The 23,598-nt window shown below is 39.5% G+C and overlaps 2 protein-coding genes across 4 annotated transcripts; both read right to left on the bottom strand.

Annotated features, from left to right (window-relative positions):
- Positions 1–5,430: 5,430 nt before the first annotated feature.
- Positions 5,431–15,810, bottom strand: and1 (actinodin1). Of its 3 annotated transcripts, XM_086306693.1 has the most exons (7): positions 13,011–15,810; positions 12,470–12,550; positions 9,855–9,899; positions 9,348–9,493; positions 7,634–8,023; positions 7,005–7,211; positions 5,439–6,926 (listed from the first exon to the last, which is right to left on the bottom strand). In XM_086306693.1, exons 2-7 carry the CDS (start codon positions 12,540–12,542, stop codon positions 5,952–5,954), a joined length of 1,836 nt encoding a protein of 611 aa, XP_086162819.1. In that variant the 5' UTR covers positions 12,543–12,550; positions 13,011–15,810; the 3' UTR covers positions 5,439–5,951. The 3 variants fall into 3 exon arrangements, with proteins under 3 accessions (XP_086162817.1, XP_086162818.1, XP_086162819.1); XM_086306691.1 differs by having other exon boundaries at positions 5,431–7,211; XM_086306692.1 differs by having other exon boundaries at positions 5,431–7,211; positions 12,470–12,544.
- A 123-nt stretch (positions 15,811–15,933) lies between these two features.
- Positions 15,934–23,195, bottom strand: cops9 (COP9 signalosome subunit 9). Its single transcript, XM_086306694.1, has 3 exons — positions 23,017–23,195; positions 21,707–21,779; positions 15,934–16,119 (listed from the first exon to the last, which is right to left on the bottom strand). The coding sequence occupies exons 1-3, from the start codon at positions 23,077–23,079 to the stop codon at positions 16,082–16,084; spliced, it is 174 nt and encodes a 57-aa protein (XP_086162820.1). The 5' UTR covers positions 23,080–23,195; the 3' UTR covers positions 15,934–16,081.
- Between the last annotated feature and the right edge of the window lie 403 nt (positions 23,196–23,598).

The following is a 23,598-nucleotide window of genomic DNA, read 5'->3' as shown; positions in this document are numbered from 1 at the left end:
GGATTTTTGTCTACTAAGATGGTCACTGAGACATTGAGTCATGTTGTAGCTTTGCATGTTTCACTATCTACATGATGCATCTTCTCCTCCTCCTTCCTCTCTTTACTTTCATGTATCCTTAAATTCTGCTCTGTTCACTCATGATGCTAAGCCAGGGGTGGGCAATTCCAGGCCTCAAGGGCCGGTGTCCTGCAGGTTTTAGATCTCACCTTGGGTCAACACACCTGAATCACATGATTAGTTCGTTACCAGGCCTCTGGAGAACTGCAGGAGCTAATTTAGCCATTTAAATCAGCTGTGTTGGTTCAAGGACACATCTAAAACCTGCAGGGACACCGGCCCTCGAGGCTTGGAGTTGCCCACCCCTGTGCTAAGCCCATCCCTTGAACACAGGGTTGTTTTGAACATGCAATAGCTCACTTAATGTTTAAAATCCTCCACAGTAAATGAGCAATGCCAAGGAGGATGATCTTCTGAAGCTCTTGTATTTATGTTATTATATTAAGATATTTTGCTGGGACTTTGTTGGTGTGGTCTTCCACCCTTTATTAATCAAACCTAAAGCAAAAATTGAGAAACCTGAATGGCATAACTCGAGAACGAAGCAACGTAGGAGCTTGATGCCGTGTATCTACTAAAAAGTTTAAATCTCAGTGACCTTGACCTCAAGGTTAGAGGTCAAGTTTTCTGAAAAAAAAATCTTCTGAATGCAATAACTTGTGAACATACTTTGAAAAGAGATTCTTTGCTCCTTAACTCATTTGTTGTCTTGTTCACGTTGGGTATATTTAGTAGAAGAGAAGCTTTGATTTGTTATCAGTACCTGGATTTCTGGTCCAGTTATTTTTCTCGGATGTCTTTAGTTAAGACATAAAAGGTCATGTTATTTTAGGTGAAGCATTTTACTCGCTGCACAGCTGTGAATCCACTCAGCAGGAGAAGACTGAAGATGTGCCAATGTGACAGGATTTTTTTTCTACTCTTTTATATTTCACAAAATAGAGTCAAAATTTTACTCTGAAAAGAACGTAATTAATTTGTAGTGATGCAAATTGTGTTTTTCTTCCCACAGCACCTCTGTTTTGTTAGATAAAACCTTTTTAAAACTTTTGAGTGGATTTTCAAATTTTTAGAAGCTCTCCTGTCAGTTTTTTTTTTTTTATATTTTTATTTCAGTTACTCAAAAAACTGAGCCAATATTTGTAACTGTGATGATAGAAGACAGCTTCTTGTTTTACTTCCTACTGCTTTTCTTTCGGTTTATTCATCAGGCTAAATACACATTTCAACTAAAACGTCCCACTTCATTTAATTTATTTTTTTTAACTGTGTCCACAGTAAATAAGTATTCCAAAAAGAGGATGATCCAGCTTTATCAGTGCAAGTATCATCATTTTCTCCTACTCATACCTGACAGTGAATCATCCGACACATATTACAAGTCCATGATGTGTTGCTTCCAGATTTAGGTCCTCATTCTTCATTCCAATCTTAGAAAATTACTTAACCAGCCTTTACAGTGAATCGGGTCTATATTTGCTTTTGAGCATGTTGTTTGACAATGTTCCTCCTCTTCAAATCTATAAATGCTACCCTGCTGGATCCCTTTTACAACCATCCCTCTTTTAATTAACACCAATATGTGATGCCTCAAAGGAGTTCATCTCTGTTTTTATAAAAGAAATTCTCATCATATATTCATCACAACTTGCACCGTATCCCCTGATTTTTATTACCTAATTAAAACAAAACAAATCCTGCATACCCTTTGTCCTTTTGTTTGCAACTGAATGGTTTTCAGCTGAACTTTGAGGCCTACAAGAGCTTCACTCCAATCTGCTGAAGGCATGTGGCGTTAATGTGTTTGACGGCTCCTGGATCAATGAAAGTCGGGCCTCTCACCCTCCTCTTGCTGTGTCTTTTGGAGCTAACTGAGAGATCCAGCATGGAAAACAATGGAGTCACAGTTTGGATAAGAGTAGAGCAGAAGAAACCTCAAATTCAAAAAAAAAGAAGAAAGCATCAGTCCTCACTTAGAGGAAGCGCAAGTAGTGACTGACTCGACCAACATAAAAATAATCTAGGTTAGGACATACGAATAAGTAAATTTAGGAAAGTGATTACAGTTGTTTTGACACTGCACGCACAGCACTGGAAACTACAGCAAGTTGAATGACAGTTGCGATTGTTTAGTGTGAATCATGCAGTTCTTTCCTGCATGACTGTAACACTGCTGGAAGTAGTGATGGCCCGCTTGAAGCTGACGCTCCGGAGCGTGTGTCGAAAAAAACAACACACTGGTTCAGAAGCACTGTGTCGAGGCTTGCTTCGTTTGGCAAAAGTCACGTGACCAGTGACGTCCGAAGCTTCATTACGCACGTAACTGCTTCGGTACCTGATTCAAACGGATATAAGGAAGTGAATCATCCACGGGATTCGTGGAGTGTGTTGATGGTGACAGATAGCGACGAGGTGATCATTCCACTGACAGATATGGAGCCAGCGAGGAAGAGAGGACGTTCTGGCGTGTGGGAATATTGAGTTGATTTTGCTCAATTCATTTTATCTGCCGAAGTGAAAAACTTGAAATGTCCAAAATCATGTTTTCATAATGTAAATATCATCACAGCATATGACTTTAGGAACACTTCCATGTGAATTAAAGCTAATGAAGACTACAAAAATGTATTTGACACTATACGTACATTACATTGCTACAGTTTAGAAAATCATTTTGTTTATTGTTTTTAGGTGATAGTCTGCAGGACCCAGGAATACCTGCATATCTACCAGCTTGCAGTGTAGTTCCTGCACTCCACAGCCTCTTCTGTTCCATGCAAGTGGATTTTCTCCAGGGCAGGAGAAACTATTTCTAAGAAAAGAAACAGACTCAGCCAGCGCACAGTAACACTAATCCTCTTGTTAACTGTAAATAACAAAAGGGCTACCTTACATTGATCATGTTTTTACTTTGCAAGTTCTTGATTAGGGGTGGGTTTTGATTATCGCTTTTCTGATTACAATCCATGCTAAATTGAATAAAGTGATATTGATTCATTACAATCCTGTGTCGATTTGTAAATTAACGTTATTATGCCTGAAACGCCAGCATCTCAGGTTAAACCTCACAACATGTCGTCAAACACCATACAGCTAAAACAGTAACTGGGAGCAGGTTTACGGATTCTGCATACAAACGTGAACACAGAGCGCGGACCCGACGCGTCAGAATCAGATTTTGGTGTGTCGTCAGGTCCGCGCTGTTTGCCTCTTTTTTCTTCGCTGGCTTCTGCAGCTGCAGGTTTCATAACTCTCTGTTTACATCTCTAATTAAGTCTCACATGTGTCAGCTTTCTTTTAATAGACACGAAATTATGGATATATACTGTTAAATGATCAGAATTGTAATATTTCTGACTGAGGCAAAACTTTCCAGATTCCAATCAAATTGAATCGGATCCTGTATCGAATCAAAAGGATTCTACAAATCAGTGACGATGCAGCCGTACTCAGCTCCCTAAGCATTTTTCCCTTTCCAGTTCACAATCAATCCCACCCCTAGGTCAAAAATATGTATAGGAATTGGCCTAATCTAATATTTTGTATGAACCTGTCCAGCTGTCCAGTGATTAAACGACAAGTAGATGGAGGCAGGACTTCACAGCAGGGGCATACTCCATAATGTGCTGTGCATTATCATATGTATATTATATATATTGCTCACTTATTGTATTTACCAACATCAAGGAGTTATGAGCAAAGAAAGGCCACACCATAGTGCATGTTTAAATAGGGAAAGTTTATTGATCAAAATGTATTACGCAGATACGCATTACATTTTTTTCAGCCCCCCAATCGAGAAAACAAAACCAATTACATGTTCAAAGCAACGGAACGGTGGCCCAATATCAGAGAGAACTCCACTCTTGAGTGAGCAGTGATAATTGAGCAGTCCGTTTTATTTTGCAGATTCAAGCTGCTCTTCAAAATTTTCACCACCAGATGTCACCGGAGAGGACTGTGTTGAAAAGCTTCGAGTAATGAACCGTTTTTCAATACAAGCTTCAGTGCTTCGGAAAGCTTCATTTGGCCATCACTAGCTGGAAGTGTAGTACAGCTCTGTCTCCTTGTGCCTTCATTTACAACAACAGTTCACACTCCAGCGTGAGTGTTCATATGCTCAGGCACTCTGGCACGGCCGCACGCACTCAGTGTCAGGTCGCTCAGTCATCTGATGGTTTCTACCACACCGGCCACCATGAGTGCTTACCGGGGGTTCTAGCATGCTGCTGCATAAATAGGAGAGACTGATTAAACAATGTGCCACAGCTGTGCCACTCAGTCTCTGATTGGCACTGAGCTCTGAATCTGAATCTACTCCCCACAGCTGAGCCAAAACCACACCCCACCACCACAGCAATAGCAAAACCACATTTTTGAGAAAACTAACAAGCACATTCCTAAAAGAAATTCTGTTTCGTGGAACAGCTGAACTCTTTTTTTCTCCTTCACAGCAGGCGTTGGGCCCCGAACATTTGGTGTACACCGTGTAATATACAGTACTCACAAAGGTTTTTTGGTTTTTAAAGGAAGACTATTAAAATCCCATGTGAGTGTTTCTCAAAAAGCAATGAGATGCATGAATTTATGTTAATGGTAAACACTCGTTCGTAGTATTTTCTACTTGACTGAGGCATTCAAACTGCTTTATACAACAGTCCTCATTCAAGCATTTGTTTTTCTTCTTTCTGCTTCACATTCACAGTCCAATAAACAATTCAGAAAAAAACCTGAGGGTTGCACGCTAACGATACTTTACTTTGGCATGCAGACTGGGACAGCCAGGGACTAAACCACCAACCTTCCAATTAGTGGATGACGTGCGCTACCTCCTGAGCTACAGCCACCCCTGTGTGTTAATGAGACAGAGAAAGGGAATAATTGACAAAAGAAATTTACACTTTTTGCATTTACTTCAGGGCATCAGTAGAAATAATAATAATTTTACACTAAATGATAAACCCTATAGTCTGTGTAAGTGAAGTATATTTAAAGTTTTGTACACGGTATGTGAGTGCAAATTGTCATTTGAGTAAAGCCTGCTAATCTGTCCAGTGTTTATTCAAATGGTAACCCTGGACCAGAATATATATTTCTGTTCAGAAGACTTCAAGATTTTGGCAGACAGCGTGCAATACCCAAGAAATGCTTGATTCTAATTAAAGTTTGCTTTTATTTATTTTGGACATATAATACAAGTCGGGATTTTTTTTTTCCCCCTTTGCATTCATTCAAAAGAAATGAAAAACCAAAAATCAGTGGATGCTTATATTTCTTAAAACTCTACTTCAGCTTTTATATCATAGATGTAACCCCCAAATACCCATATTATGTTTTTTTCTTTCTGAGTGGATCCATTTGTTCCAGATTATAGTAGCTAGTCAGTATGTCATGGTGCTGTAAAATGCAAAAAAAAAAAAAAATCAAAGCCAACAAACATATTTCTGTATTTTTTATTAGAACAATTAAAATGAAAAAAAAATGACAATCCATCTGTGTCAAAAAGCAATAAACAATATTTCATTTTAAAAATAATGCACAGATACAGAAGCAAAGCTGAGAGCTGCGAGGTCATTACACACTTGAAAGCACAGAGGAGAGTTTAAGGTAGAAAGTAAAAAGCAATAAATCAAAGCATCAGGCCTGAAGCAACTAAAGTTATAAGAAGGCGTTCCAGGAAAGTTTTTAGCAGGCTCCCAAAGCAAGAAGCTGTGTTTGGGATGTACATGCATGTACTTGCTCTCTGGGTCCATCAAATTCACCTGTGTCCCACCTCTGGTCCAGATAGAACTGGTTTCTCGGGGCATGAGGCGTTCAAGGGCTGAACTACAGGAACGCATTGGGACTGTGCATTCATGTCCATCTGCATGCTTTTGTGCGTGTTAGCCTGTTTACTTCTTGTGGTAGTTGTCTGCATAAGCTCTGTGATCCTCCTGCCCGGGATACTGGTCTCCATAGCGCCTCAGTATGTCCTGGAGGCTGGGCATGCCTTGTGAGAGAGGCTGGTAGGGTGTGTGAGATTCCTCCTGGCCGCTCTGGTAGGGCTCTGCTTCATACTGGTCCTGATTAACCTGCTCTCTCTCGGCTGCCGTCTGGCTGTGGTCCTCTGCAGCATGACGTTCAGGCTGGCTTTGAGGCTGCTCGGTCTCATAGCGACGCAGGCGGCAGTCACGGTCATACTCGGGGTCACAGTGTGGGTTTACAGGCTCCAGGACGCCGTTGCGGGTGCCGTCAGAATTCAGGTGGGGCTCATAGGCCTCAGCAGGGTAAGGGATGCGACGTTGAACTCCAGAGCGAGGTGCGCTGGGCTTCACGGGATAGCATTCACGGTCATAGCCAATGAAACAGTCGTAGCCCTCCTTGGTTTTGCCTGGGGGACCCAGAGGGTGGCGTTCCTCCTGGGCAGGTTCCTCATAACTGGGATAGGAATAAGGGTGCTGCTGCCTGGGGGAGGGAGGGGTGTGCAGGTGCATAGCGCCTGCTGCATCACGCATAGTAGAGTAAGGATCGTTGGAGTTTGACTCAGAAGCAGCCCCCATACGTGGAGCATATGGGTCATTAGTGTGAGCTTGGGCCATGTATTGGCGCAGTACAGCAAAGAGATCAGTAGCTGGAGGAGAAGTTGGGGCACTGGCCTGGCGATACATAGCATAAGGATCAGTGACTCTGTTAACATTAGAATAAGAATCCCTATACATGGAATAGGGGTCATACTGCTCAGCAGGAGGGGCAGCACGGATGGCAGCGGCCTGATCTCTCTCGTTACTTTTGTATGATTCTGGAGAAGTGGAAAATCTGGTGGCGGTAAGAGGGTTGCAACCGTCTTCAAAAAGAGGATTGCAGGATCCTGGTGCAGCTTGGGGAGCCTGGAGGGATAGAGTAAAATTAAAATACAGTAATGCAGAAAGCTGTTGAAGGAAATTAGTATGACGAATAAGACGTACCGTACTGGAGGCAGAATAGGCATTCATGTAGAGACCAGCAGGAGCTTTCTGTAACATTTTGCAGGCAGGATCTTTCTTGGGGTCACAGCCAAGGTGGGCATATGATGGACGGGACCCACCAGAATACCCATAAGCAGCTTTCAGATGGTACTGCAGACACTCCACATCATCAGAGCCACAGATCCGCAGCAACTCTACCTTCTGCTCCTGAAGCACGAGAAACAAGGATCCATATTATGAGATGGGTGCAAATTTTTTCTCATCGAAAACATTTGTAAGCAATTAAATTATTGCTCCTGCTGAATGCATCCATCTTGGGCAACAATTATAGATATAGGTTTGCAAATCTTACCCATGGGAGCTTTCAGATGCACCACTGCCCAGCAGTCTAAGGTTCTATTAACTAATAATAACATAAGTTTCAACAAGAACTCTAAATTCTAAATAAAGAACTCTAAAAACTCTCCAAATTACCTTAAATTTAAACAATAATCAGTTTTTCAGTTGTAAACAGTTTGAAAAATTGTGATATTTTGTATGCCATGATACAAAACGTGCAATGAATAATTAATTAATTAAAATACAGTAAATATACATGTATACTATGCACAAAAAATACTATAGCATACCATGGTCAGGAAAGGCATCGTGGACGGCGAGTAGTAGTAGTACCCTGACTGAGGGTCCTTGGCTGGAGCAGGAGAGTGGACGTACTGAGGAGCAGGGGTGGCAGCCGGGAGCACCAATGGCTTGTAAGGGCTCTTTCCCTGGACTAAAGCCATGTACATGCAGTAGGGGTCCTTGGTGGGGTCACAGGTTTTTACTGGGGCAGGTTTGGGGGGTTCCGCTTTAGGACTGGCCCTGCTGGTGTAGGAAGCCACGCAGTTGGGGTCTTCAGTATCGGAGCAGGATTTATAAACATCTCCCAGGTGTCTCAAGTAGGCCTTGTAGGAGCGACGTCCCTCAGCACGGTTCTTGTTCTGGAGGTAGGCGAGGAAGATGCGATCCATCTCCTGAATCTGAAGGGAGTAAGGGTTTATTGTTTTTTCACTGATCGGATGACATGTAACATCAATAAAAGTAAAAGGCTTCTCAGAGAACCACCACTCTCTGAACATCCAGTTTTACAGGGAGGCGCTCAGAAAGAAACTATCTCTGGCCGAAATGATAAACTCTGTGTGGTCAACATTTGTACTCTGGCAATTTTAATTATGGTTTTTTAATATAAGAGTATGAGACTGTAAAACAGCAGTAATAACCGGCTTCTTCCTATTCATAAACACGATTGTCCTCCTAGCCTCTGTTTTTGAAAACTGGTGCTATCAAGGAAGTAACTGACCAATCAGCATGCATTAGCAGAACGCTAGCTTTTTGTTGGTAACCCTGTTTTATTGATTATAATGTTGACATGTAAGAGAAATGTAATTTTTGTTTGTTTCTTTTGTTTTATTGTGTTTTGTAGCAGGTGTGAATCTTTAGTTTAGCTGTTTAGGTGAACTGAACCTTCTGGTGAAAGAAGCTGGACAGGCCTGTGTAGATCTGGTGCCTGCTGCAGAGTCCTTTGAAAGGACATTTGGTTGTGTGTGTTTAATTCCTGTTTGATAAAACTCACTCCGTCAACTTTTCCCAGCAGAAATTCACGCAACTTTTCAAACTACTCCTGATTTTACTGGCTCATTAACTTTATATGTGAGAGTTGTTAGTGATATATTCAGGTTTAGGATGATAATAATATTTGCGACTTCTTAGTGACTCCACTCATTTTTCCTGAATCCAAATTCCGAGTCCTTCCTTGCCCCCTTGTCATGTCTAAAAAACAAGGGCAGCAACAATAAATCAAAGCAGTGAAGCTGAAAGGAACCAAAAACTGTGCTAAAAGGTGCTAAAACAGTAGAGATCAGATTTAATTTATGGTTTGGTCACTGCAAAAGACTCAAGTAATACCTATAATACCTCACATTTGATACATACAGTTTTTGTGAGTTATGGCAACTTCTACATCATCAACATGATTATTTCCCCCACAAAAAACCTAAATAAACTGCACAACACATTTTTAAGCAATACATTGCAAAATAAATGCCAGATTTGGCAAATACAATACAAATAAGTTGGCATGTACATTAATATATTAAAAATCCATTTTAATTATTTCATGGTTCAGGCTTTAAAGGGTTAATATAAAAGCATTAATTAGAGCAGCTTTAAATATAAGAGAACCAATCATCTCATTAACAACTTGTCAATACTAAAGAGTTTTGTTTCATATTGAACAGCTGAAGTGTTACATGGAAACTTTCATTTCATGACACCGTTAATGTCGAAAACAAAGCGTTCACTCACTGCCTCCTGGTTGCCGTTGTCAGTAAAGTACTTGTACCATGCCCAGAAGTCAGAGTGCTGTTTGTACCAGCTGATGTTCCTGCGGTTGCGGATCAGCCTCCTGTGTGCTGCTGCAGCAGCCGCCTTCTCCTGGATGCTTTCCCCCGCTGAGGGCAGGAGATGAGGGGAAAAAGCAAAGACACGGCTGATCCAAAGGCTTCCACGCTGACATCATATTCAAGGACTTTCTAGTGACTTTTAAAGTTTCCAACAAAACATTCAAGGACTCAAACCCCTTTTTTTTGTATTCGCTAGAAAACGGCTTCCATCTCACATTAGCTCTCAATCACAGGGTCAAGAGTTGAAGCTACACAGAAGCCAGGTGAGGTGGAAGTCATAAATCTGTGTTTACTTTCCAATCACAAACCTCTTCCATGGACAAACTTTTCAAAAACTCGGTCACCGTGCACTCTTTAGAAACAAACACACATGTTGAAGTATCTTTAAAGGTAAAAACCACATACTTACCATCTCCTCTGGGCTTTTGCACAATTGGTCCAGCAGACAAGAATGCTGCAAACAGAGAAAAGCAAAAACAGATGTTGCTGAAGTCAAAATTGCTGATTCTTTCTAATCTAATTTGTCTGTAATATCCAAGCGATAACATGACATTAAACCTCAAATGCTTACGGGCTGATAGTTTTCATTAAATAGGGCTGGGGTAATTGGCACTGCCTGAAGCACTGGTTACTGCAGTTCTTTGTAGATTTTTATAGGGGTGCTTGTAACACGAAGCCCCACGCTGTGCTTTCAAAGGGCCGTGTGTATCTGTATGCACATACATGCACACGTGTGCACAGTTTGAAGTCGAAGGAACAGCAGATTCAGATTCAGCTCTGCTCCGGGTTCCTTTCATCTCCGCAGGGAGAAGGTGTTAGTCCCTCACAGAAGGGGAGGAAGAGGAGAAGGAGGAAGAAGAAGAGAGGAACAGATGACAGCCTTAAAAAGATCCACAGGGGATAAATTAGGGTTATGTGCCGTGTGTTTTAAGTGGAAAAAAACATTAATCTCTTGATTTTTCTTCTTCTTTTCTTCTTTTTTAATGTTGGGATTGGAAGAATGGATATGCACTGTCACCTGTGAGGTTAAACTAAAGGTATGGATCCTAAAGTTAAAGGAGAAGGTGGGAAGGTGACCCATGGTGATGTTTAGGAGGAGGAGGAGGAGGAGGAGGGTGGGCTGAATGATGCTGCCTCAGTATATCCACTCTATTTCTCTCTTTCTTTCTTTTAACAAGCCTGTAAAAAATGGCAGGCACATCTGGAAACAGCAGCACTTTAAGAGGGCATAGAGGAGGTGATGCTGACAGGTAATAATTTTTTTACTGATCAAAGTAACTCCTCCTCTTCCTCGTTACTGTATTTTTTCCCCTTTATCCATCAGGGAGCGTAACTTTGAAAACCAATTTTAAAAGAAAGCATGTCAATCAAGAAGAGAGAGAACTGGAAACAGGTGGTAGGGGAACAAACTGTCTCCATGTTGCAACATCGCCGGTGATATATGAGCATCACAGGCATGTTATAGAGCCGCGTGATGATATATGTGAAACCCAGTTCTCATGAACTCATCAGATGTACTGCAACTAAACTTTAGCTTTAACAAACTGAACCTTGAAATGAAGCAATAGCTCAAGGCAAATGCATTTTAAGGAGGCTCGAACAATCAAAGGAAAGTTGGAAAAATAAGCTGCTAAACTGATCCACAAAATCAAAAATGTTGTAAGTCTAAAAGCTAGATCCTCTGGCTCTGAATAGCTTTATTAGTATCACACTGATCTATAGCCAGCTGTGTGTTTTTTAATAGTTTAAAATAACTGCATGTCAACCTAAATGCAAAAGATAAAAGCTCTGATTCATGAATATTTAATTTTTTTAAAAACAGACAAAGAAAGAAAGTCACTCATCACTGCTGTGTCCCTGCTAACATTAAGAAATAATGGCTGACATTCGTCATCAATGTGGACTTGAATGACTCATTCTTACCCACAGTAAAGTCTACCCTTCACCTCACGATTTACTCTTCAATCATTCAGTTTTTCAACTCGTAAAACTGGAAACATGCTTTTATGTCATCATTGTTCTTTTGTTCTACCCATCAGTCGGGACATGAATGGACTCTTATTTGCTCAAGGACTGTATTTAAGAACAGACTTGCAGTGCGAGAAGTGAGCATTCACCGGAAACTGCAGTCTTTCAGGGATGTTTTTTCACTTTAAATGGCAGCATCTCAGCACTGAAGACTTTTGGGGAGTGTGCTTATCTTTCAGAGTATCCACGTGTCATAGAGGCACCGTGTTTTACAGGTAACTTTGCTTTAAAGTGGAGCTAGAAAAGTAGTTGAAAGTTGCTGAGGCCTGTTTGAATAAGATGAGTTTAGACAGATTTTTAATTAGTTATAGCTTTGTATACACTGAAGTATTAGATAAGAGTGTAAGATATTAATAAATTTTGTTCTGATGAAAGATACGATGGGTTGCTGGTTTTGGAGTGTGAGGTTTTAGTGCTTTTGTGCCTTTAATACAATTTCAAAGTGATTATCTTTAGGTTTGGGGTTGCATCTAAGATATCTGATGACATTATCTCAGACTTTGTTGGAGGCACTTAGAAACAAAACCCTCAAGTTTGATTAAGAAAATATTTGTTGCAGACCTACCAAAAACCCAAGCAATGTATATAATATAAATAAAAGAAAAAGCTCCATCTTTTCACCACTAACACATTTTCATTTGAGATCCTAACACTGTCACCGAGCTTGGAATGCACCCATAAAGCAGACTAACCTCCAAACTCTTGGAGATCTTGGAGCTTTGCTGTCTTGCAAATATTTTTTAATAATTCTTTAATTTATTGGGCTCCTAATTGTGCATCTTCTGATTGTGTTATTGTGATTGTTTCTTCCAATAGAGATTTCAATCTGCAGTATTATAGAATATGAATATATTTACACTGTGAGATTACTAATCAACATTATAATTTAGCTACCTGTCATCATTTCCATAATTCGCTATAATATAATGTATAGCTGACAATCTGGCCTTGTTATCTGACGCCGTCTGTAATGTCCCATGTCTGCTGGGTACTCACCAGGCAGCAGCATCACAGCCAGCACAATGGTGATCAACACACCGGAGAAACTGGTCCGTCTTCTTTCAGCCATGACTGGACCTCAACAAAAACACAATCTTGAAAACCACTGTCACTTTGATCCTTTCTGTGCCTGTACCTGTTTGACACTTCACATGATGCAAAATCCTTTTTTTTCACATATACTTTGATCACTGGCTCCAAAAATATGGTCCAACCAGCCATAGTAGTAATATTTTAGCCACGAGTCACTATTTTTCTCACAAAGATGCATTTTAAAGCTCAAAAATAGCTTTACAAAACTTTTAAAGCTCTATCAAAAGCCTCAACAGTTGGAGAAGTGACCTCTGCCTGTGGCTTGGAATTGAACTTTTGAAACAAACATGTTGCCACAACGGCTCCTGGCTGGGTTCAACCTACTGGTTTGTCATAGTAAAACAGAACCAGGTGTTTTTCAGCAGAATTTCAGCAGAATTTTAAGCCTCGGAAAATACCTGATTCTACCAAAAGTAAACACAGACTGCACTGTTTGGTCACTTACCTGCGGTTGTTTGACTTCAGAGTTTCCTTTCAGAGGATCCAAAGTGGACTCGGATGAAGCTCAGTCCACCAGGTGTGTACGTGGGAGGTGTTTGTGTGTGTGTTAGGGACTCCTTGCCTGCCCTGCAGCTCTTCTTACAGACTGATCTGACAAAAGGATCCAGCAACGTTTTAAAGTGAGCCCATCATCTCTGACACGCACTAAAAAAGGCTCAGCATGATTACCTGAGGGGGGTCAAGGGCCACCCCAAGAAGATGCCTGATTGGCTGAAACTTTCAGCCAATTGGAGGCACTGTAATTAAAGACAGAAAAGCAGAGACGGTGGGAGAGCTCTGAGTAAAGATGAAGACGTGGAGTATTGGGTGAAAAGAAGAAACCTCAAGTTGTTAATTTAAGATACTTCACGGTTGATTGTTTAATTATATTAAATGTAAGAAATCACATCTGTTTCAGAGATGCAACAATAACTCATGTAAAGTAAAATAAAGACCACAGAGGAGGCAGAGGAAAGACACAGGGCTGTAAAATAAAGGGGCGTTGAGGTGCCACATAAGCACTTCTCAGAGACCTCAATGAGGGCCAAACCACAGCTTCTGTCTGAACACACACAACATGCAAGCACAGCTGGTCCACACATGAGGAATTTGATAATCTACAGTTTCCTCCTGAGTTTAACTGTGTTCAGGCATGCCAGCCACGTAAGACACACACAGGTACACAAACACACACACACACAATGATTTTAGTAGAAAAACGATGTATCTGAGATATATGATGCAATATCACCACATCTGACTATATAAGCCTATAATTCATTTAGGCCATTCAGTAATGTTATCAGGTTTATGTCCAGAATAGCTGCAGGGGTTTTTTATTGTTTTTGGTTCTTTTACTGAAAATATTTTTGACACTAAATGTAATTTAATTTAAAACAAATATGACTTTTAAGAGAAAATCAGTTTTAAACATTGTCTTATTCCAGAGAGAGAATATGTTTAACATTTATGGAAGTATAAGATTTTGAACACGGTGCTTAAATGACTGATTGTGAAATAGCTAAAGACTGAACTACAGTTGGAGGATTTTGAATAGCTTGAGGTGTTTTAGTTTGGTCACCATTAGAGAAAACTGCAAGTCCTTGTAGAGCAAAAGGAAGAGGCCTGCTCTTCTTTACAGCGTTGCTTCATTTTGGTTTGAGATCTGGAGTTTGACTGGACCATTGCAACACTTTTTCTTTTTTCCAAACATTCTGATGGAGATTTGCTTCTGTGCTTGGATCATTGCCCCATTGCATGGCCTAAATTGGGCCAAATGTTAGTTGTCAGACTTGTGGCCTTACTTCTGACTCTAGAACTCTTTGATATACAGAGAATTTCACCATCAGCCTAATGGGTTTAAGTTGTCCAGGTCCTTTGCCTGCAAAACAAACCCAAATCATTAGCCAACCAAAGTGCTTAACAGCTCGTATGAGGTGTTAGTGCATAACATCTCCAATGTAGTTTTGCCTGTGCAAACGGCATTGTTCCAGACTTTAAGGTTTGTTCCACTGAATTTTTGCAAACCTAAGCTGTGCTGCCATAAACAATACTTGTTCAGTCTTTATCTTACTGCACTGTCATGAAGTTTAACATTTAAAATTCTAACTGAGGCCTGCGTAGTCTGAGATGGAGCTCTTGGGTTTCTCTGAGCATTGCATTGTCTGCTGGAATGTGTACTCCTGGGAAGATTGTGACACTGACACACACCTGAATGCAAAATTTCTGATTTAAAGATGTGGTAAAGGGATAAGTGATTTATAAAGTGCATTTGATTAGCAGCACTTGGATGCTTAGTACCCTCTTAACTTTTAAAGCTGTAAGGATCAAGCTAGTTTTTCGCAGGCCTACATAGAGCCCACGTGACTGTGTCAAAAATACCACTGCGCTTCAACTGGTAATGTAACTACTCATTACAAATGTTATTTTATTGACAGTATCACCTGTGTAATTGTCCTTTTACAATAAAACACTAAATCTTACACATGCATTTACTGTATATCTCATTTATCTGCTATGCAGAAGAGCTTTCTTTTAGTAACCTTAGTGTTTGACCTGATTGGTTTTAATCTGGCGTTAAATTGTAAAATGTTTCCCATAGAAAGTTTTCCACTTGATGACCTGCTGTAGTTTGGAACTTTCCATAATCCGAGGCCTATACTAAATACAAAATCTGCCTTTAGTAAAGTAAAATTAAACTTTTTATGAAGCATTAGGTAAATACTCTTGACAGCATGCTACTTGTAAAATATAACATACAAACTTCATTATTTTCTTTATCCTGTACAGAATGTAAATCTTTCCATCCACCTGTTTTTAAAGCCTCACTACAGATTTTCAGTTTCATTAAGATTTGGAGTTTTCCTGGCCATGAATCCAAACTCTGATCTTGTGCAATTAAGTTATTGCTTTGTCTTGAGACATGTTGCTCAATCATGCTGGAAAATTCACAAATTGTCACCAAAGTACTTGGAAGAAGTTGGTTTTAGTATAGTCGGCCATTAAAAAGAGGGTGGACGAGGAGAAACATCTTTTTTCCATTTTCTCTGTTTACAGTACTTTGCTGTTCCTGCATAGTCATACCTTAATTATTGCACACTGGCTTTTTATTTCTTTCATGTTTATTTGTTCTGGAGTTTTTGGTTTTTTTTAGCATTTCCACATTTTTCCAGCCCTATTCCTGTCCCATCATGCTCCCGCTGATCATTGAGTGATCACGTTAACACATATGTAATTACGTCTGCTAACAGGTGGTTCTCAGGAGAAACAAGCCTACAATCCAGGCAGGAGCAGATTCAAACAAGACGACACCAAAACCATACTCATAATTTTCTCTTCAGCAGGAATGTAAGAGATTCTCAGAATTCAGACACCTGGTTCACCACCACTTTTTTTGTAAAAACAAAAAGGTTTTATTTCAATATTCGGCTGAGTGATTTACACGAGGGAAACTGTACAAATAAGAGACTTGTAGAGAGAATGGGGCAATTTCTTCATTCCTTTTATGTACATGTTCAGCAGCTCAAACAGGTGTCATCACTGCAGGTCATCGTCATCAAACAGATCCTCAAAATCTGCAAAAAGAAACAGGAGAACAAAGACAAGGAAAGAATTACAGAGTTTAAATCTACTTTATATATTGATCACAATTCATGCTGCTCTGTAGATACTTAAGAATTTTTTTTTTAATGCACCACCAACACAACACATACGTAAATAAATAATTATCTTATACCCCAGTGACGCAGACCTACACACTGGTTGGTGACTGCCTGGCAAACACTGGTTGTTAAGAAAAAAAAAATAGGTATTCACCAACAAGTTGATGAGCAGTTCCACAGAAGATGCTGACATATCTGCAAACACTTGCCAATTACCCACTAAGCAGTAATTGATCTGTGAGTGTGAGCAAAAAGTCTGAGTTCAAAGCAAAATTTATGTCTTCTGAAAAGAGTCGATTTCACTGACTGCTCTCTAGGTCTGTGTAACTGTGGCCTTAAAAAGACAAGGAAAACTCTTATTTACATATCTGTTCACACAACGAGGTAATAAAGTTATATGACTGGTCTGAGCATCACAGGTGGAAACATTTAATTTTTCGTGATTTCTATTTTATTATCTTGGGACATGAGTGTTGGGTAGATGGAAACCACTTAAATATACTTGGAACCCCAGAAGGAAGAGGAACAAATAATCGGCCAATGGATTGTTTTATTAATTAATGACATAATGGAAAAAAACAAAAAAAACAAGTTAATGACAAAATTTGTTAGTTGCAACCCTAGAGGTTAAAAATAAATAACAATACTACTAAAAAGCCAGTATTTTCACATCTGGAGAACGCATGGTGTCTAAACCACTACAGATGACTTCATTAGAAGACATTATGAGGTTCTTCTGAGACTTTTCCCCCACTTTGACAAAACTAACAGGCCAGTTAGCAAACTTAACAGTCTGACTGGTGTGAAAATTACTCATCACCAGAGGATCTAACTGGCTCTGACAGCTCGATATTAAAAGGTTAAAATAGCACACAAGTGATTTCTCATCCAGGGTCAATAACTGGACTTTTAACAAGACATTTAGGGAACAAAACGAGGCAGTATGTTCGCTCTAGTGTTGCCATGTGCCACTACTACTGGCCAGAAGGAGAAAGTCACCAGAAACTTATCAAGTGAATGGGGGACTGTCTATTAATATCAGTTACATTCCCTCTAATCAAGGTGGAACTTTCCTAAAACTGCCTTAGATGTGACACTATTTTACACATACATTAAGATGCAAATGCACAAATTTGAACCTGCTTACATAAGCATGAATCAAGCATTTCTTCCTTAAGTGATGAATTTTCAGTTATGACAATTATGACCATTATCCGTCTCTCTCAGTGCTCATACTGCCGCATACTAACTGCTCTTGGATGCAAAGCTGTGAGGTTTTGTTTGGTGTAAACTAGGGATGGACCGATCCGATATTACGTATCGGTCCGATACTGACCTAAATTACTGGATCGGATATCGGAGAGAAATAAAAAATGTAATCCGATCCATTAAATATCACACATAACTCAGCTCATCACCTTAGCACGTCGGACCAGTATGCGTTACTTGATAGAGCGGCTGTGGCATGCGACACCTGTCGGCGGTCTGGTTGAGCATTTGGAGCCTCGCTACCAAACCGGCATTTCATCTCTGAGAAAGTTATTCCCGCGAGAAGTAAAGCAAATGTGTAAGTTCATCTCTGAATGTTTGTAAAGCATTCCCACGTTAAGTTTAACAACCGATATATGGAGCGACTGCCTCTTCTCTCTCCCTCCCTCCCTCTCCTGCTGCTACTTCAATCATGAAACTGATCAATGATCAGCTGATCGGCTTTTCTGTTGCGACTCCCGTCTCTCTTCTTTGTTTTTGGCCCACTTTGCACTAGAGAGAGAAAGCCAGCGGCTAAACAACAGCAGCACGTTTAAGCTTGATAAGCTGTTGTTAGAACTTATTTAATATTACTTTCTACACCAGAATCCTTTTCTACGAATCTGACGGCTGGTAACTGTGCAGGGGCGGATCTAGCAAAGTTTTGCCAGGGGGCCAGGTGGGGCATTAACAGGGAAGGGGGGCACAAAGACATACTTTTCTTTCTTATTCTCATTTAAAATGTCGAGCTTTTAATAAATAATTGTCTGAATCTTACACCCAAAGCTTTAATCTGATGTAAAATGTACTTGTACTGTGTACTATTTAATTATTGTAGAAAAATAATTTGTTTCTGTGCATATTTATTTATTTATTTTACACGTGCATTAATCAATGCAATCAACTTTAATTTAAACATCACGAGGCAGAGGGTGGTTCCCTATTTTTGTTTTGCTTTGAGTTGGCAACCCTATTAGTTAGGTTGTTTAATATTTCTTCTAAGTACTCTTTAAAATACCAGAATAGGGAGGATGGTGTAGGGTTCAAGTTTATTAGCTCAGTATTGATGAACTATGAAATATTTTGGGTGCAGCGTATTTTTTTTGCATACAGGTTTAACAGAATAGCTTTAGTGTTTTTTTTTTCTTGAGTATGAACTTATACAAAATGCAGCAAGATATTAAAAAAACAGTTTTGTTGAATAAAACATACACTATATCAGATTCATATCGGTATTGGCAGATATCCAAATTTATGATATCGGCATCGGACATAAAAAAAAGTGGTATCGTGTTATCTCTAGTCTAAACTGCACTCTGACCTTCCAAGTTTTTAAGAAATCTGCACCAACATAGTGAGACAGAAAATACCGATACAACTGTGCAACCACTTATGCCGGTCATATGTAAGAAGGTTTGCAGACTAAATTTAATTTGTCAAAATATCCAAAGGGTGGCTATGATTTGCAACAGCAGGCTTGAGAAACTGTTTGACGAAGTGAACATTCTTCAGTCTTCAGTAATGAGGGACAGTTTGCCCTCGGCTACCTGTAATGACTTTCAGTGGTGTAAAAATATGGCATAAAAGCCAAAGCTTCCTTGACACACCTCACTTTCACAATCTGTCTTCAAAAGAAAAAAAAAATCTCATGTTTCACACTGTTGCATTGACCTTATACCACACTTACAGAGCCCTGTCTCTGAAATAAACCAGCAGTTCTGCATGGTCATCCAGCTTCTATAAACAGATAGAGCCAGTATTCACTGACCATAAGAGTAAAGTGAAATCTCCAGAACAATGGCCTCATTTTTAATTAGCATGATGTGACTTGGCTCGATTTGACTCGGATATTAGGGTTTTCCATATTGGGGACAATACCTGGTACCAGGTAGAGCAGGGCAATAGGACCAAAAATATTTATCACGATATACATTTGAAAATTTGCGATAACAATATAACTGACGGTATAATTGACACTAAACAAAATACTTTACAACTCCAGCAAAGTCGTACTAAAACATTTGACAGATTTTCGAGCGCCGTGTACGACATAAAATCATTTCGAGGTCAGTAAACACAACCAGAGTTCATACATAAGGCACACAGGATTATAAGGGGCACTGTTGATTTTCAGAAAAATCAAAGGATTGATTTTAAGTGTGCTGTATTTTCAAAAAACACGGTAATAACGACGGCCCGCTAGCATGCTCTACCAAAAATAGTGCTTTGTTGTGTATCTGACGGACAAAAGCTAAACCAGTTCCACATCACTGAAGTTGCAGCATTTTTACAAACCAATTCTGGTTCATCCGTTTCATTCAACGATCCGCTTTCGCCCTTCTCATTCTCCGTTGCCGCCTTGCTTTTTCTGCAATGTGCGTATGAAAACAAAGGCACTGTGCATGCACGTTTTACCCATATTATTGTTGCCCAACATTATAACGGTATTACCATGAACGGTATGATATGGCCCAGTCCTAGTACCAGGTACTTTTTAATACCCAGTAGGCAGGGATTCCAAGCAGACTGAGCTAAACCAAAAATGTGACGTCAACAAACTGCATGCTACTGATTAGCCAGGGAGTGATATCACTGATTCAGTCATGTCAGTGACTCATTCACAAAAATTAAATTCAATATCCCTGGCAACAAGGAACGGTTACACACAGAGCAACACCATGGCCCAGTGACGAGGTGCAGAGACTTACAGTCAGTTTAGCACCAGAGATAACATTAACTTGATATCCTCTGTTGTTGTTGTGTTTGTGTCACGTACAAATTACATCACAGGACTTTTGAGCTACATTGCTATAATGACTTCACCCACACTGAGATGGTACCCAAATTTAATGGAAAACATCCGAAACTGACTAGAGTCAAATCAAGTCAAGCCAAACAAAGTAGGTTATAGTGAAAAAGAGGCAAAAGAGTCAACTACAACTACCTGAAAAGAGGTTCTGGCTCCAAACCAAACTTTTATGTCAAAGTGTGAACAGCAAGTTATAGCGGAGCTTAAAGGTGTTAATGCTGCAATGGGCTTCAAAATACAACGACTAAGGCCTCTATTACATATGCATAAGACGTAACATAACTGCACTCACCCTGTCACGTTTAAATGTGATCTGGGGACCTTTGCCTTCTTCAAGTCAGCACAACCCCTTCTTTAATTACAGGAAAAAACTAACAACTTTAAAAAAAGAGCTTTAAAATATGATGATATCTATAGTTTTACAATACTCTTAAGTACAGAGCTTATTAGGTAGAGGGGAACCAGTTCTAGCAGTGTTAACGACCCAGGTGATGAGTGCCGATGTGTGTGTGCAGCTGACTGGCGAGGTGTCCCGCTGAGTTTCGGTCTGACAGCAGCTATAAACTCATTTTACCATCCTCTTTCTCTCTCATTTCCCTCACGCTCTCTTTTTAACAATCAGCTCTTTTCTATCTAGGTCATGTGCTGCTGAGCCAAAAATTGTTCCACCGGCAGCCAGCACAAAACAGATTTGCTCGGTGTTTTATAGTGTGTCTTCTGCGTCTGTGTTTGCACATAAACTGGTGTTTACAGGGGAACAATGGGATTGCTGAGGGTTAATGTGAGAAGATAACATGGTTAAAGGAAGAAAATGGGTAACAGGTTTAAGGCTTTCTCAGCCACAGCCTTTCAAATTACTGAAATAATATACTGGAACATATAGGGTTTATTTCACGTCTTTGAAAGTTTATTTGCTGACTTTTTATGTTTGTTTGAGTTGTTCATATTTACACCTTACGTTACACTTTTAATGTATTTTAAACTTTAAATGAAGGTTTTGGAAAGGCAAAATGTCTGCTTGTCCTATTAGAAATCTAGATGTTTACCAGTTTTCTGTTATTGCCTTGAACATTAAAGAACCTTCCTCTCTGCATGCAAACACAATCTTGCTTAAACTAGGCAAATTTACAAACTGGGGACTCTTAAATGGGTTTTTACTTGTTAACATCACACGTTTTTCTATTAGATGTGATCAATAAATAGAGAAAGGAGCATGCCGTTGCTTATTTTTGGAATGTTATACCATGTGTTTTAATCACATTTGTTTGCCTCATGAGACAAATTAAGGAATCGTAGCTTAGCCGTGCCATATGAAAACAAGATTTATGTTTAATTCCAGCTCGACTCTGTAAGCCCTAACCTCATTAAATTGAATCAGTGAAGTAAATTTAATCCTCATCAAATTTAATAATTTGGGAAGAGATGCAGAAACCTGTCCCTTACCATTAAAGAAATCGGAGTGCACAGCTTTTTCATTAGCTGCCAGGTCCATGAGCAGACCGCTGCTGCCTCCTGCCTGCAAACACACAACAGTGCAACCAGTCATACCACATGAGAAAGATCTACATGTACACAAACTGCTACACTTACTGCATCACAGCAGTGTATGCTATGGAAATTTCCTCCAAAATCCACAGGTTAAAAGTTCAGGTCTTAGAATTTCAACTTACCAACTCAAACTTCTGAGAAATAAACTCAAAATTGAGAAAATAACTTGAAACTTCAGTTATTAAGTTGAAATTCTGAGATAATAACCTGAAAATTTGAATGTTGCAAATGGATGGGATTTTTTTCTTCCAAGTGAAAACAAAAGCAATTAACATTAACAATTTAGCCAGAGCTTACTTAGAGCTTTTAACTAATATCCAGCACAAAGATTTAATGTTACACAACAAAAAAATAAACACTCAATTATATTTAAAACTAAAGATAACAGGCCCAATATAAAGTGAGATAAGACAAATCTTATCTATGCCAAAGTTGTAAAATACCCTTGTTATAGCAATTAAAACTAATTAAAAACAACAACAACAATATTTTAGGACTGAAGTCTCAGCTGTCAGAGGGCAAGAGGCGGCTTATACCCAGCACAGATCACCAGACAGTCTCACTCTTACGTTAGTTTAAAATCTCCAGTTAACCTAACACACGTCTTTAGGATGTGGGAGGAAGTTGGAATAACAAGAGAGAAACTCTCCATTTAAAAAAACAAAACATATGAAAGCTGGAGCCTATCCCAGCAATCGTAGGGTGAGAGACGGGGTACACCATGGGCAGGCTGACAGTCAATAGCAGGGCTAACACATAGAAAAAGATAACTTCCTACTGACACTAATGGGCAATTTAGAATCATCAGTTAACCTAACCCCATTAACTATATGTCTGTGGACGGTGGGGGAAGCCGGAGTACCCGGGAAAGCCCACGCAAACACGGGGTTAACATGAAAACTCCACACAGAAAGATGGTGAACTCAAAATCATACTTCTTGCTGAGGCAACAGCATAGACATGCACGCATTTAACGGGATGAGCTGAGGTGTTCCTATCAAGAACACTGAATAACCCAAAATGTAACGTATTAACGCAGTTAAATGTAAAAAAACAACAACAACCCCAAAACAAAAACAAAAAACAAACAAGCTAGGCGATTATATTAATCGCTTCCGTTTCATGTCATTTTAAACATATGGAGCTAGTTAGCGTTAGCACATCTAGACGCCGGTTAATTTAAAGCTCTAAATCTGAGAACCTACCTCGTCCAGGTCCACATAGGGACCAGCTCCTTCAGGAAACATTTCATCCACTGCAGGCTTCATGTTATTCTAAAAGCAGTTCCGCCGCAATTAGGTCAAACGGTGCGTTTGCGTTAGCAGTTATCGAGGCTTAAGTGGTGGTAAACAGAACAACCGTGTGCAACACTAATTCATGCCCGGTTTTCGCTGCTGACTAGCCGCTTTCGGTCCGCCCTCAGAAAAATATGGGTGATTATAATATTCCTCAATATGACCACGCGCAAAGCACGTTAAATCATTTCTAATAAATTAATAGATCAAATTAAAGTTCAAGTCTTTAAAGTTAAAACGGTAAGTGCGGTTTGCTCCATTTAAGTCCTGTTTTGACAGCCTGCAAAATATACTATAAATAGTGATCGCAAATTTTGAGTCTTTTTGTAAGCCTCTTGTTAAAGCAAAAATGGCAACAACAATAATAACAAATAAATAGATAATAATAATAATAATAATAATAATAATAATAATAATAATAATAATAATAATAATAATAATAGCAATAGTATAGAGAAAATACTAGATCTCTAAAGACTAAAAGAAATCTCA

This window comes from Aulonocara sp. 'chitande type north' Nkhata Bay, linkage group LG9, assembly GCF_057382095.1.
Source record: "Aulonocara sp. 'chitande type north' Nkhata Bay isolate Kocher_YH1m ecotype deep benthic linkage group LG9, A_spYH_male_GT1.1, whole genome shotgun sequence".
Lineage (NCBI taxonomy): Eukaryota > Metazoa > Chordata > Actinopteri > Cichliformes > Cichlidae > Aulonocara > Aulonocara sp. 'chitande type north' Nkhata Bay.
Note: the sequence above shows the minus strand (reverse complement) of the source record. Positions and strands in the feature narration are given on the sequence as shown.